The sequence below is a fragment of the Eretmochelys imbricata genome, chromosome 1 (genome assembly GCF_965152235.1).
Source record: "Eretmochelys imbricata isolate rEreImb1 chromosome 1, rEreImb1.hap1, whole genome shotgun sequence".
NCBI lineage: Eukaryota > Metazoa > Chordata > Testudines > Cheloniidae > Eretmochelys > Eretmochelys imbricata.
Window position 1 is genome coordinate 22,216,753 of NC_135572.1, and position 14,659 is coordinate 22,231,411.

The 14,659-nt window shown below is 42.2% G+C and overlaps 1 protein-coding gene across 7 annotated transcripts in view; it reads right to left on the minus strand.

The window, feature by feature from the left end:
• Positions 1-14,659, minus strand: part of DLG2 (discs large MAGUK scaffold protein 2) — a 1,498,860-nt gene that overhangs the window by 341,777 nt on the left and 1,142,424 nt on the right. For 5 of the 7 annotated variants that reach the window (XM_077807758.1, XM_077807786.1, XM_077807801.1 and 2 more), the window contains one exon: positions 11,986-12,141. The exons of the other annotated variants lie outside the window; for them this stretch is intronic. In XM_077807758.1, coding sequence (XP_077663884.1) covers positions 11,986-12,141 — 156 coding nt within the window. The remainder of the gene's footprint in view (positions 1-11,985; positions 12,142-14,659) is intronic. 7 annotated transcript variants of the gene reach the window in all.

The following is a 14,659-nucleotide window of genomic DNA, read 5'->3' on the forward strand; positions in this document are numbered from 1 at the left end:
ATGGGGGGGGAAGGGCAAAACAACAATCTTAGAACACTATGCTACAATAATACTAAATCAAAACTATTTCAAAGATATTTACAGCAACGATGCAGTAAAAAAGGAGCTGAGAACACTGAAGATTCTGACTCATACCATGTGGCAGTAAGGAGGAACTGGGGATTCTGACTCATACCATGTGGCAGTAAGAAGGAATTGGGGAGGCGTCAGTCTGCACTGCCCTTTATGTTGATGGTTCAGCACATGTGGAGAGTTATGGGGCATATGCACGGACCAACAGACACTGCTTGCAAGAAAATTCCATTTTGAATTCACAATTTTAGTTAATTCAGATTAATTTTTCTGAGGGTCTGTGATGGGGCGTCCACCACACACTGGCCTATAAAGGGTTAATGGAGCCCTAGGAAGGCTGTGCAAAAAGCAGCCAATAGGAGAGGGGCTGTGAGGAGCAGCCAATAAAGGCTTGGCAGACCCATATAAAAAGGGCTGCAGGGCAGAGCCGCTTCAGTTGCTCCCTGGTGCTCAAGAACAGAGGACTGGCTGCTTTGCAGGAGAAGGAGAGATAGCACCTGGGACAGAGCAGTGCTGGGCAGGATCAGGGGAGTGAGAACGAGCTTCTGGCTGGCTGCTAGGGCCTACACACTGAGGCCCTGAGATAAGGGCAGAGACGTGTGGAAGTGGCCCAGGGAAGTAGACTGAGAAGTTGGAAGGGACGCAGCAAGTGGCAGCCATCTATAGGGTCCCCTGGCTGGGACCTGGAGTAGTGGGTGGGCCCAGGTCCCCAGTCCCCAACCCCAGCTGCTGTGGAAGTGGTCATACAATTGGCTCCAGCTCCACTGAAGGAAGTGGCTGGACAACAGACTGCAGTTCCCCCGGAAGGGGGGAGCACAGAATGTGGCACACCCAGAGGTTGTCCTGTGGGTTATGTGGGTCCTGGGGCACAAGTGACGGCAGCAAGACACCACCAGAAGAAGGTGCACTGGTTAGCAGAGTTAACCCCCGGGACAGCCAGCAGGAAGCTCCACAGCGGTAAGTTGAACCCTGTCACAGTGCCCCTGTGTAGACAAGCCCGTAGGCTGCTAAATCACTTAGGCTTCCCAATGCTGAGTGGAGCAACACCTAAATACATTTAAAAATCTGTACTTACGTGACACATGAAATATGTAGCTAATTCAGAACTGAAAGTAGGTAATCAGAATCCCAGCTCCACGCTTTAATAAAAAGATCATCCTTACTCTCCTCACGTGTACTCTGTTATTGAGATGGAATCTTAAACAGGTTTTCAAAATGTATTTGCAAAAGTTCAGTTCACCTTCAGTTTCCACAGTGGGCTACATCATTAAAAGTTAAACCTGCAGTAAGAAACAAGAGGCTCTGCATTTCTAGGTAATTATGGTATACCTTAGGTGGGCAAACACCTAGTAACTCCAAACACTTAGTAACTTCAACCACCTGAGAAGTGCAATAATTACTTTAAAATATTCTTCTTGGGGGACAGAGCTGCCATTTCTCACACCACTCATGCTGCTGAGAATAAGCAGAGAAAATAAACCGAAAATAAGACGTTTTTAATTAGAGCTAAATTATGGGCTGGTGAGAGCTGTAGAGAATTTAAAAATTTACACAAAAGTGAGTTAGGCACTTATGAGCCTATGTCTCATTGTAAGTCAATGGGACTTAGGCTTCCAAGTCACTTAGTTGCCTTTGAAAATTTTACCTGAGGTCTTTTATGGCAGGTGTTTTTTCACTGTGCCATCCCAACATGAACCAAGCACCATTCTACATTACAGCTGAGAAAACAGAGCTTAATATCCAATAGCAAGTTTAACATGTGTCACTGATTTCCTTCTCCCAGGATCTAGAACCCCTTTTTGACCTGATCCATCATGTCTCCACTCTCTCTTCAGCAAACACTTCTCCTGTGAAGTCTACAACTGAAACCGAGGTCAGTCTTCAATTTCATGAATAGCTAAAAAAATATTCTCAGAGCCTCCATGATGTGTGCACTGTTCCAATAAGAGCAACTACATGATCTTACAGTTGTTACTCTGGACCTCCCTTCTCCCTAATGCTTGTCATCTTTGCCAATCGGGTTACATTTTAATTATACCCGAGCCTCAATACTTGAAGTTTATCCATGAGTGCATTTCAAGCAGGATCAGGATCTTAGACTGTAAATTCTTTAGAGAAAGGAGATTTTGCTGTCCATAGTCTGTAAGTGATTTAGAAACCTAAGTCCCATTGAAAGCTAGTGGTGCTTAGTCTCTAAATCACTTAGGCATTTTTGAAAATGTTACCCCATGTATTCCATTTGGCTGTTAAACGCTACAAACTATAGCAATATAAAAAGGAAATGAATTAAAAAAACCCAACCACCCAACAGTCCGCCTCTTCCCACATGGAATTAAAAGTCCAGGCAAGCCTACGTGAGCTATATTTGTTCAAATTCTGTTTCATGTCTCAAAAATGTCACTAAACTTTACAAGTACACTTTAATGTAGGAAAAGGAGAACTAGTTTGCATATAATAATAATAATGTGAAGTAGATAGAAGGAGGATCCAGGGAACTACAGGCCAGTCAGCCTCACCTCAGTCCCTGGAAAAATCATGGAGCAGGTCCTCAAAGAATCAATCCTGAAGCACTTGCACGAGAGGAAAGTGATCAGGAACAGCCAGCATGGATTCACCAAGGGAAGGTCATGCCTGACTAATCTAATTGCCTTTTATGATGAGATTACTGGTTCTGTGGATGAAGGGAAAGCAGTGGATGTATTGTTTCTTGACTTTAGCAAAGCTTTTGACACGGTCTCCCACAGTATTCTTGTCAGCAAGTTAAAGAAGTACGGGCTGGATGAATGCACTATAAAGTGAGTAAAAAGTTGGCTAGATTGTCGGGCTCAACGGGTAGTGATCAATGGCTCCATGTCTAGTTGGCAGTTGGTATCAAGTGGAGTGCCCCAAGGGTCGGTCCTGGGGCCGGTTTTGTTCAATATCTTCATAAATGATCTGGAGGATGGTGTGGATTGCACTCTCAGCAAATTTGCGGATGATACTAAACTGGGAGGAGTGGTAGATACGCTGGAGGGGAGGGATAGGATACAGAGGGACCTAGACAAATTGGAGGATTGGGCCAAAAGAAATCTGATGAGGTTCAATAAGGATAAGTGCAGGGTCCTGCACTTAGGACGGAAGAATCCAATGCACCGCTACAGACTAGGGACCGAATGGCTAGGCAGCAGTTCTGCGGAAAAGGACCTAGGGGTGACAGTGGACGAGAAGCTGGATATGAGTCATAGAATCATAGAATATCAGGGTTGGAAGGGACCCCAGAAGGTCATCTAGTCCAACCCCCTGCTCGAAGCAGGACCAATTCCCAGTTAAATCATCCCAGCCAGGGCTTTGTCAAGCCTGACCTTAAAAACCTCCAAGGAAGGAGATTCTACCACCTCCCTAGGTAACGCATTCCAGTGTTTCACCACCCTCTTAGTGAAAAAGTTTTTCCTAATATCCAATCTAAACCTCCCCCACTGCAACTTGAGACCATTACTCCTCGTTCTGTCATCTGCTACCATGGAGAACAGTCTAGAGCCATCCTCTTTGGAAACCCCTTTCAGGTAGTTGAAAGCAGCTATCAAATCCCCCCTCATTCTTCTCTTCTGCAGGCTAAACAATCCCAGCTCCCTCAGCCTCTCCTCATAAGTCATGTGTTCTAGACCCCTAATCATTTTTGTTGCCCTTCGCTGGACTCTCTCCAATTTATCCACATCCTTCTTGTAGTGTGGGGCCCAAAACTGGACACAGTACTCCAGATGAGGCCTCACCAATGTCGAATAGAGGGGAACGATCACGTCCCTCGATCTGCTCGCTATGCCCCTACTTATACATCCCAAAATGCCATTGGCCTTCTTGGCAACAAGGGCACACTGCTGACTCATATCCAGCTTCTCGTCCACTGTCACCCCTAGGTCCTTTTCTGCAGAACTGCTGCCTAGCCATTCGGTCCCTAGTCTGTAGCGGTGCATTGGATTCTTCCATCCTAAGTGCAGGACCCTGCACTTATCCTTATTGAACCTCATCAGATTTCTTTTGGCCCAATCCTCCAATTTGTCTAGGTCCTTCTGTATCCTATCCCTCCCCTCCAGCGTATCTACCACTCTTCCCAGTTTAGTATCATCCGCAAATTTGCTGAGAGTACAATCCACACCATCCTCCAGATCATTGATGAAGATATTGAACAAAACCGGCCCCAGGACCGACCCTTGGGGCACTCCACTTGATACCGGCTGCCAACTAGACATGGAGCCATTGATCACTACCCGTTGAGCCCGACAATCTAGCCAGCTTTCTACCCACCTTATAGTGCATTCATCCAGCCCGTACTTCCTTAACTTGCTGACAAGAATACTGTGGGAGACGTGTCAAAAGCTTTGCTAAAGTCAAGAAACAATATATCCACTGCTTTCCCTTCATCCACAGAACCAGTAATCTCATCATAGAAGGTGATTAGATTAGTCAGGCATGACCTTCCCTTGGTGAATCCATGCTGGCTGTTCCTGATCACTTTCCTCTCATGCAAGTGCTTCAGGATTGATTCTTTGAGGACCTGCTCCATGATTTTTCCGGGGACTGAGGTGAGGCTGACTGGCCTGTAGTTCCCAGGATCCTCCTTCTTCCCTTTTTTAAAGATTGGCACTACATTAGCCTTTTTCCAGTCATCCGGGACTTCCCCGGTTCACCACGAGTTTTCAAAGATAATGGCCAATGGCTCTGCAATCACAGCCACCAATTCCTTCAGCACTCTCGGATGCAACTCGTCCGGCCCCATGGACTTGTGCACGTCCAGCTTTTCTAAATAGTCCCTAACCACCTCTATCTCCACAGAGGGCTGGCCATCTCTTTCCCATTTTGTGATGCCCAGCGCAGCAGTCTGGGAGCTGACCTTGTTAGTGAAAACAGAGGCAAAAAAAGCATTGAGTACATTAGCTTTTTCCACATCCTCTGTCACTAGGTTGCCTCCCTCATTCAGTAAGGGGCCCACACTTTCCTTGGCTTTCTTCTTGTTGCCAACATACCTGAAAAAACCCTTCTTGTTACTCTTGACATCTCTCGCTAGCTGCAGCTCCAGGTGCAATTTGGCCCTCCTGATTTCATTCCTACATGCCTGAGCAATATTTTTATACTCTTCCCTGGTCATATGTCCAACCTTCCACTTCTTGTAAGCTTCTTTTTTATGTTTAAGATCCTCTAGGATTTCACCATTCAGCCAAGCTGGTCGCCTGCCATATTTACTATTCTTTCGACTCATTGGGATGGTTTGTCCCTGTAATCTCAACATCCAGTCAGCAGTGTGCCCTTGTTGCCAAGAAGGCCAATGGCATTTTGGGATGTATAAGTAGGGGCATAGCGAGCAGATCGAGGGACGTGATCGTTCCCCTCTATTCGACATTGGTGAGGCCTCATCTGGAGTACTGTGTCCAGTTTTGGGCCCCACACTACAAGAAGGATGTGGATAAATTGGAGAGAGTCCAGCGAAGGGCAACAAAAATGATTAGGGGTCTAGAACACATGACTTATGAGGAGAGGCTGAGGGAGCTGGGATTGTTTAGCCTGCAGAAGAGAAGAATGAGGGGGGATTTGATAGCTGCTTTCAACTACCTGAAAGGGGGTTCCAAAGAGGATGGCTCTAGACTGTTCTCCATGGTAGCAGATGACAGAACGAGGAGTAATGGTCTCAAGTTGCAGTGGGGGAGGTTTAGATTGGATATTAGGAAAAACTTTTTCACTAAGAGGGTGGTGAAACACTGGAATGCGTTACCTAGGGAGGTGGTAGAATCTCCTTCCTTGGAGGTTTTTAAGGTCAGGCTTGAGAAAGCCCTGGCTGGGATGATTTAACTGGGAATTGGTCCTGCTTCGAGCAGGGGGTTGGACTAGATGACCTTCAGGGGTCCCTTCCAACCCTGATATTCTATGATTCTATGATAAAACACAAAAATATTTTTTGATATTAGAAAAAATTTAGATGATAATTATTTCTCCCAATTTTCATAACTGGAAGTATCAAAATATAACAAAAAGCCAGTTCTTATGAGACTTGTAGCCCAGTTCAAGGGTTCTGGGTTGTTCAGATAAACATACAAACTTCCAAGAGCTTATCTAACCTGAATCTTTTATGATTTGCTGATTATTACACTGAAATCTCTGAAAACAGAGAGTCCTAAAAAGTAAATACTCCACAAAGGGGAAAATGCTTTATCAGGGCAGGAAATGGGACCAATACTGATAAATAAATACTGAAATGGTAATATACAAGACTACAGGCCTTTAGCTACAATTGTTCACAAAGACAGTTGTACGTCCTTTTAAAAACTCAGAAATAGCAGAACAATCTGTTCCTACCACTTCCAATCTTTGGCAGAATGCAATTAATCAATTTCTGTTTTTATTATGATTAATTATTATTCATTTTCACAGCACTGTAAAGGTGCCTACAAAAGAGGGTGGATGTTGTATTAGTAGATAGACTGACAAAGTAGTGGCCTGGAAAAGCAAGAAAATCTGAGGACAATGCACAGTAGGGGAGAGAACCTCGAATCAGCAGGGAGATGGACGGGATAATCTTGTAGGTCTTTTCCATCTCGCACTTCTATGATTCTATGGTTTCAACTGCAATTTGATTAGGACAGGAGAGCTAATGACTCCGCTTTTGCAAAATAGTGCTGTGTAATCACTAACCACAAGCAGCAAAGACCTAATTTAAACTTTCCATCTCCTGCAACACAGTCCATTCCTAACAGCACACTGGGGTGTTGGTTCAATACTGACTCAGAGGAAAGAGTTTCACCAACTGATTCACTAACACTACTTTCTATAGCATCTATATATTTTGGGGACATCATCCATCCAAGACCAGGCCTTGCTCAACTTGTAAAGTCAGCAAAATCACTGCAGAAAGTAATATAGCTGTAGTGTATAAGTATACAGCTGAACAGTAAATACTACTACTTAGCAGCTGTATAATTCTGAGGCCTGATTCAGCCATGCATTACACCAGTTTTATGTAGACATATTTCCACTGAAACCAATGACTTACAGTGGTGTAAACTAGACCAATCCAGGACTGAGTCAGGCTCATTATTAATTATTATTATTATTATTCTACAACATTGCAAATTACATAAGATCAGTTGAGGGCTATTCCGCTTTCAACGTGCGTTCCTGTAACTCCAGTTAATAGTAGTGATCACATGACATAATCATCATCATAACTTCACTCACTGTTCACTCATTTTTGTGTAGTGCAGAAAAATCATAGATATGTGCACCTATTCTCTTAACTCTGTGTGTGGCTGTCAGTGCATGCATGCATATGTATACTGTATATTTCACAAATGGGGAAAATGAATGACAGAGTGTAATTAACTTGCTCAAAGTCAAACAAGTCTGTGACATAGGCTCCTGATCGCCAGTCTGCTGCTGTAACCACTAGGCATTGCTCCTTCTCTTTGAAGGCAGTTTCTACTGTGGTCAGACAAATGCTCATAAGAAAAGCATGGGAATTTACAGCCCTGGAAACTATTTATTCTCAGAATAGACACACCAGAAGTAGCCACAGTGCAATCTTCTTTACCCTGTCCAAAGTAATATACCTCACTTCTGACCTCTTTCTAGGGGTGAAAGAGTAGCTCATTTTCCAAATCTGTTCAATCCTTGGTCTCTCTGCTGAGACATTGACAAAGCTTATCAATTATAGATATGGTGGTAATTTTATGATGTGGAAACATGTCCACCAGGAACTAGACTGAGACCAATACATTAATTTCTCACATTGGTCATCAAACAGCTGTCCAGTTGTGACTTTCATTCACTGGCACCAACCCTGGGCGAGATTTGAATGAGTGAATGGCTCCACTGTCATTATTGTAACATTGCTGGGAGCCATACAGCTCCCTAGCAAGTCATTTGTCATATTTTGTATGTGCGCCCACGGTAGAAAATTTGGTTTTGAACCTCCCTGAAGTTGGGAGGTGTTTGGATCTGGTTTAGATCCACAAGTACTCGTTTTCTTTTTGCGAATACAGACTAACACGGCTGTTACTCTGAAACCTGTCATTAAATTTTCTGCAGTCCAGCAGAAGATTCTCATTAGGGAAAGTGCTTAGATACTAGGGTGATTGATGCTATCGAGAAATGTGTGAGTGAGTGACAGAGAGAGAGAGAAGGTCATTCTGTATTTGCTCTGGAGCAGAGTGGGGTTGAGTAGAGGTGGGGAAGAGTCTTTCCTTGAGTGATGGTGGGATGTTGAATTCAGGTGAGGTATGGGAGACCTAGGAGCTAAAAATCTTCGATCATAGAGAGTCTGCCCTTCTGAGATGGTTTGTGGAGAGGGCTCAGAGTAATGGAGATGGTCATTGCACAGCAAAGGAGCTTGAATCTTTTCAGAAATAAACATAATTTTGGGTCAGATTTTCAAGACAGCTCCCATTTAGGAACCTAAGTAAGGGCTAGATTTTAAAAAGTGCTCAGCACCCAGCAGCTCCCATTGGGACACTTAGGACCAGATTTTCAAAAGCATTCAACTCTGTAAGCACTTTTAAAAATCTGGCCATTTGTTCCAGTGCCTAAATGAGAGCCAAATTATTTTGAGAATTAGTGTGGATGCTAAGCACTTCTGAAAATCTGAGCCTTGGTTCATATTTTGGACGCTACACTTCAAAGTGAAAGTGCTATGAGATGTTCCAAGGGGCTATTGCCCTGGGAGGGGCTGTTATTCTTTCCCTGGCCAAGGTGGTGAATATTTCAGATTATTTTTTTCCTCCGAGTAACTATTCAAAAAGAGCTCTAAGTGAAAAATCACAGGCTGTACTTACCCAAACTGCCAGGTTTTGTGTCTGAACAAAGTTCAAAGAGGGGAGAAAGCTACAAATTTCACTAATCAGCTCTCAGTACCTCAGCATGTAGGATAGGATAGTGCAAAGTGCTCAGCCTGGTAATCGTTAGTGTTCTCATTGGAGTTGGTTGAAACACTAGCTGAAACAGCTAATTTGGTTAAATATGGTGGGACTAGTTCTAATCCCCACCCGCGCATCGGTAGAGAAGAGAAAGAACACCTTATTCTTAGAGAGGGCTCTGATTATAGATCAACAATACCAAACCCAAGTGTTCAAATTCTGACCTTAAACCATCACATGCCTGCGGATCAGCTATTCAAATAAACAAACAATAAACAAGAGACTGTACAGGCTAGACTCTCAGCTAGCGTAAACTGGCATAGCTCCCTTGACTGCCCTGGAGCTCTGCTGATTCACAGCAGCTGACAATGTGGCCCACAATATATGGTGCTTTTACTTCCAGGAGCTACTTGATCAGGTTCATTCAGCCTGAGGAAGAAATAAAGAACATGTCCCTTGGTAGCCTTATCCGATAGATATTGCCTTTTCTTTTCAGGCCCTTTCATTAGCAGCTACCTACAGTCATCCAGGGTCCAGTGGGATCCAGCAGTTCATTCTCAAACTACTCAGATCTGAGGGAGAGACTCTCCCGGGTCATAGCTTCCCTGGAGTCCATCCTCCTGTTCCACTTCCTAGTTCTTTATTAGGGACACAAGGACTTGGGCGTATAAGGACCACAACAGTCCTCCTTCTATCTTCTGCTGCACTTAAGGGATTACTGTGAATCAGGCCTTGTAGTGATAAGTGCAACTAAGAAATGTAGAGGTCTCACCCTCGCTTTCCTTCCATAAGCTTTTACCATATTTTGTTACACTCATTTTTATCAGTTTATTGCTTATTCTGTTTTAACTTCTTTCTTAATAGAACTATGACATATTTCACGTTTCCCTAATCCTTAGCATTTCTTCCCTGTTACTGTTTCAGATATTAATCCACCTGTTTACTTTCCACTTTAACACATCTGCTGTTCTCCTCCCTTTGCCCTGTGTTTGTCTTTTCCTTTACAGCCTGTTTCTAAAGCATGCCCTTTGGTCAAAATTGCATTTGCTATTTCCAGCACAGGTTATTAAAATAATGTTTGCTTCATATAAATCGCTCTGATAGTTTGGATTACCTTATTGGAATATTAGCACCATAATGCCTTAATAGCATGAGCAACAGACTATGACTCAAGACTCTAGGGCTTTATTCCCAACTCTTCATTTTAGTATTTATTTTTGTATTGTTATAATGCCTAAAAGCCCCAGTAACAGACCAGGACCCCATCATGCTAGGCACTGTACAAACACAGAACAAAAAGATGGTCCCTGCCCCAAACAGCTTACAAGCTAAATAACTCCGGTATTTGTATTGCAGTAGCACCTAAAGGTGCTGCACAAACTCACAGGAAATGACGACCTGAAGAGCTCGATCTAAACTGAGGCAGGATGCAACAAATGAGTGTGAAAAATGAGAAGTGGGGAGAGAGTATTAGAATAATGAAGATCAGATAAGACTGGTACATAGGCTGGCTATTGCACGACGTGCAGTTCCCTGATCATTCCAAGCATCTCACTGTATGCATGTGTGTTTGCCCTTTTTATGTTAAAAGTAAAACCAGCTATTGCCAGCTGATACCCAACCAAACCATGTTTGATTGGCTGATTTCTTGTAGCAACAGTAGGGATTGAAGAGAGATTTGAAGGAGGGGAGGATATATTTGAAGGTAATATGGACCCTGGGAATACCTAGGATTCCAGAGTTCATTCTGTATTAATACCCATAGCATATTACTACGTATAGTACTGCACACATACTTTCTAAACTAATAGTGTATTACACAGTAGCAAAATTTTCTATAAATTGGTTTTATGGAGAACATCCCTACTCATTGACTGACCAGATTAACACTTAAATTCAGAAAAAAAAAACCCACTTTCACATGGTTTGATTTACAAGAGACTTTGTTAGAAAGACCCTGTGCTGAAAGCATCGTTTTCACCCTTTAGACACCATAAAAAACACATACTTAACCTCCTTGAGACAAACACTGCCCTTTGTTACAAGTGGATTTAAGGTTAGTAACTTTTAGGCCAAGTACTAGACAAGTTCTGTTATTTCACATTTGCAACACAGACTTCTAAAAATCTCTTTGACCCAATGATTAAGACCTACATAAGGGACTTGTGATTTTGGGTGTCTCAATATTTGACTGCCCAATTTGTGACACCTTGAAGAGGCCTTGATTTTCAGAGGATGGATGCTCAAGCACTTTTTGAGGATCAGGCTCCTTTAAGATGTCTCAAGTTGCACACCCAAAAACTAAGGCATCCAGAAATCATCAGTTACTTTTGAAAATTTAAGCCTAAATCTCTTTTTTTCTCCAAAACCACTGCTTTGTTTGCTTATAGTAACTAAGTTATCCGTGGATACAGTTTTGAAGAGTACTTATAAAGAGGACTTTGGCCTGAATACGTTTTCCCTGATTAAATATCTATCATAAGTTCCAGGCAACATTAAACACAATTTGTATTCAACTTTTTGATTATGTTCATTCTCAATATTTTGAGTTTGGCAAACTCTCCTGTCATAACATAGCCATCTGAGGGAATACAACATTTCAGATACTGAGTCAGAATTTGGCTTGGAGGGGTAATTAGTCTTTGTTACCTCTCAAATCACAAGCAGAGCGGAAATAAATGTATGGCATCAACCCTAACTCCTACAACTTACGGTGAAGTCTTGGTCACTTTTCAGCTCTGAAGTAAAAAAACGCTAGGTTAGGCTATAGCATATGATACATAACATGTAAAACACTGAAAGCATCATTCCTAGAGATACAAACACTGCCTGTATACCCCCTCAGCTCTTGACTACCAACATTATATTGAGGTAGCATATATCTCCCACAGTACGATGCTGCAGAGGTGGAAGCCAGGTTAAAGACAAGTGCAAGGCTTAGAAGGGGGAGCTTTACAGCGAGGTGGAGATGACAAAACAACTTTAGTGATGCTCATGCAATCCAGTAAAGGAAGTGAGGTAGAAACACATGCAGTACCTTGTGATCTCAGAGTCAGGGAGCAGGCCTATGTGGTAGTGGGGATAGGGAGCTGTAAGAAGGAAGCTTTTGTCACACTCGACAGGGGAATAGTGCCTAGGAGAAGGTGCTTTATCACACAGTTTGTTCACAGTGCTGTAAACAGGTTCAGGAGGCCTGGTGGTACAGAGACAAGAGTAAAAAATTAGATGTGTAGTAATGTGCAAGAACATATAGATTATGCAACGATCCGAATGTAAAAGCATGCAACAAAAACCTATCAAATTTTCAGCAGAACTTTTGGTCAGTACAATGTGCTGTTAAGTCAGAAATTAGAACTTGATTAAACAGTGTCATTGCATACAAGACTGTTGTATAGAAGGATGAAGGTAATATACTTGTACCATAAAATTGTCTCATTTTCTGTGGCTCTGACTGAAAGGGCCACGTCCTACCTTCTGAAGCTCACTGATGTATTTTCCCAATGGATCTGTTCTTTATACATATCAAAAAACAACACACACACACACAACTTTCTGTCCCCCATCAGTAAAGTGTTGCATCCATACCCACTATGGTAGAAGAAAGTATGTGGGCCCAAGTCTATTATTCAGCAAAATATACTTATCTTCTTTTCCTTAAATTTACAGATGAATCACAATTTTTGACTGAAAACACCACACCCATGGATTTCAGAAGGTGAGAGCTTCCAGATGGAACTATGGTCAAGATGTGTCAACACAGGTCACCTTTGACACATACAGACACACACATCATAATGTGCTGTTAAGCAATGTATACAGTTATTGTGATGAGCTATGTGTACTGTATTCAGAACCAATAACAGTGTGGCTTGAACTGTCAAAACCACTAAATTAATGACAACATCCTTTGAAGCTAATATGTCATCAAGAGCCTGATCCTGCAACTACGAAGTCTCAGAACAGTGATGAATTTTACTATGTACATGCTACAACATGTAGGCACAGGGTATGAAGGTTGCCCAGAGGGACAGCTGTCCTAGTGGAAGCATTCACACTTGGGGGAAGGCAACACTTCCGCTGCTCCTATGGAACATCTGCCAGCCAAGATTCCACTGGAGCTTGCCAGCAAAGGACTCTCAGAAAATGCACGGATTCAGTGCATCGACGCGTGCCTTGGCTCTTCTCCCTGCTCCACTTTGTGGGCTCCACTAGTCAGCTATTGGCCTGCTGACAGAATGGTGATTGCAGGAGGCTTGTATACTAAACCCAGACTCTGAGAATACAACAAACTGCTCAGTGCTTTTATCTCAGGTTCTGCCAGCAGACCCACTGTATGAAACATTAATACCTGACCTATACAGAGTAAAGTATGGGAGCCCTAAAATTGAATAGTGAAACTTTTTAAAGAAACCTCTTGAAGTCATCAACAAACGCTGCAGACTCAAAAACTTGCTAATGAAGTTTCCAGTTCTTCTTGTAAAACCATGAAGCACTTACAGCATGATTCTTTTGCCATTATTTTGCATAGGTACCAGAATCTCAGGATAGCAGTGTATGCTCTGTTATAAAATCCCATTTGCAGAGCTCTCTACATCATAGTTATATCACTCGCAAAATCTTGGCAATTTACACAGAACAGAATTCCACTTTCCCCTTGGTTTTCAGGGGATTGCTATTTTCTTATTACAAATATTTGGTTTACTCAATATGAAAAATTACTTTCTAAACAAATCCGCATTTGAGTTGAGTACTCTTATGCCAAGTTTAGCCCAATGAAAAATTTACAATGGTAATTTAAAATGGAAGGAGATAAAATACTTAAACAGCAAATTTGGCAGTTATGAAAATTATCAAACATTTAGTCTACCCCAGTGTTTCTCAAACTTTTGTACTGGCGACTCCTTTCACACAGCAAACCTATGAGTGCGACCCCCCCTTATAAATTAAAACCCCTTTTTTTCTATTTAACACTATTATAAACGCTGGAGATCATGCAGGGTTAAAGTGTCAGGTGGAGGCTGACAGCTTGCGACCCCCGCCATGTAATAACCTTGTGACGATCCCCAGTTCGAGAATCCCTGTTCTATCTCTTTGGAAATGTTCTTAAGGAAACAAAGGGTTTTTATGCTCTATATGTTTCACAAAAAGTTTTCTGGGTGGGTATTTTAATTCACCTACTACATTAATTACTGTACTGTCTGAAATAGTAATAATCCAGAGATAGCACATCTGATATTTTGGTGTCATTTTAGATCATCATACAGCCTTCCATTGCTTCAAAACTGATTTTTTTTGCAGGGCAATATATTCTAAAAAAGCACAAATATCCAATTCGTACAGTGGGTAATACTGATTATGAAGGGATTGTGCTTCTGGAAGAGAAAGGTGACACGGAACCAGAGTTCCCTGTGACTTAAAACACCAACATAGTCATGATCAAGTTGGTGACTGAATAAAACAACTGAGAACTTGTAAATTCTCATCTTCACTTCAAGTAATAGATGAAGCAGGAGTGCTACCGTTTCGGGACACCTGACTGGAATATATATGTATAGCATTAATGATTTATTTCCAGAAATAACTTTATGCCTGACCTTCCAGCCAGAGATAAGTTTAAATGTAACATGCAAAAGAAACAAACATACACAAGTCTTGTGAATACATTGTAATAATCTAATTACACTGAAATCATAAAAGTAGGTGACCATCGC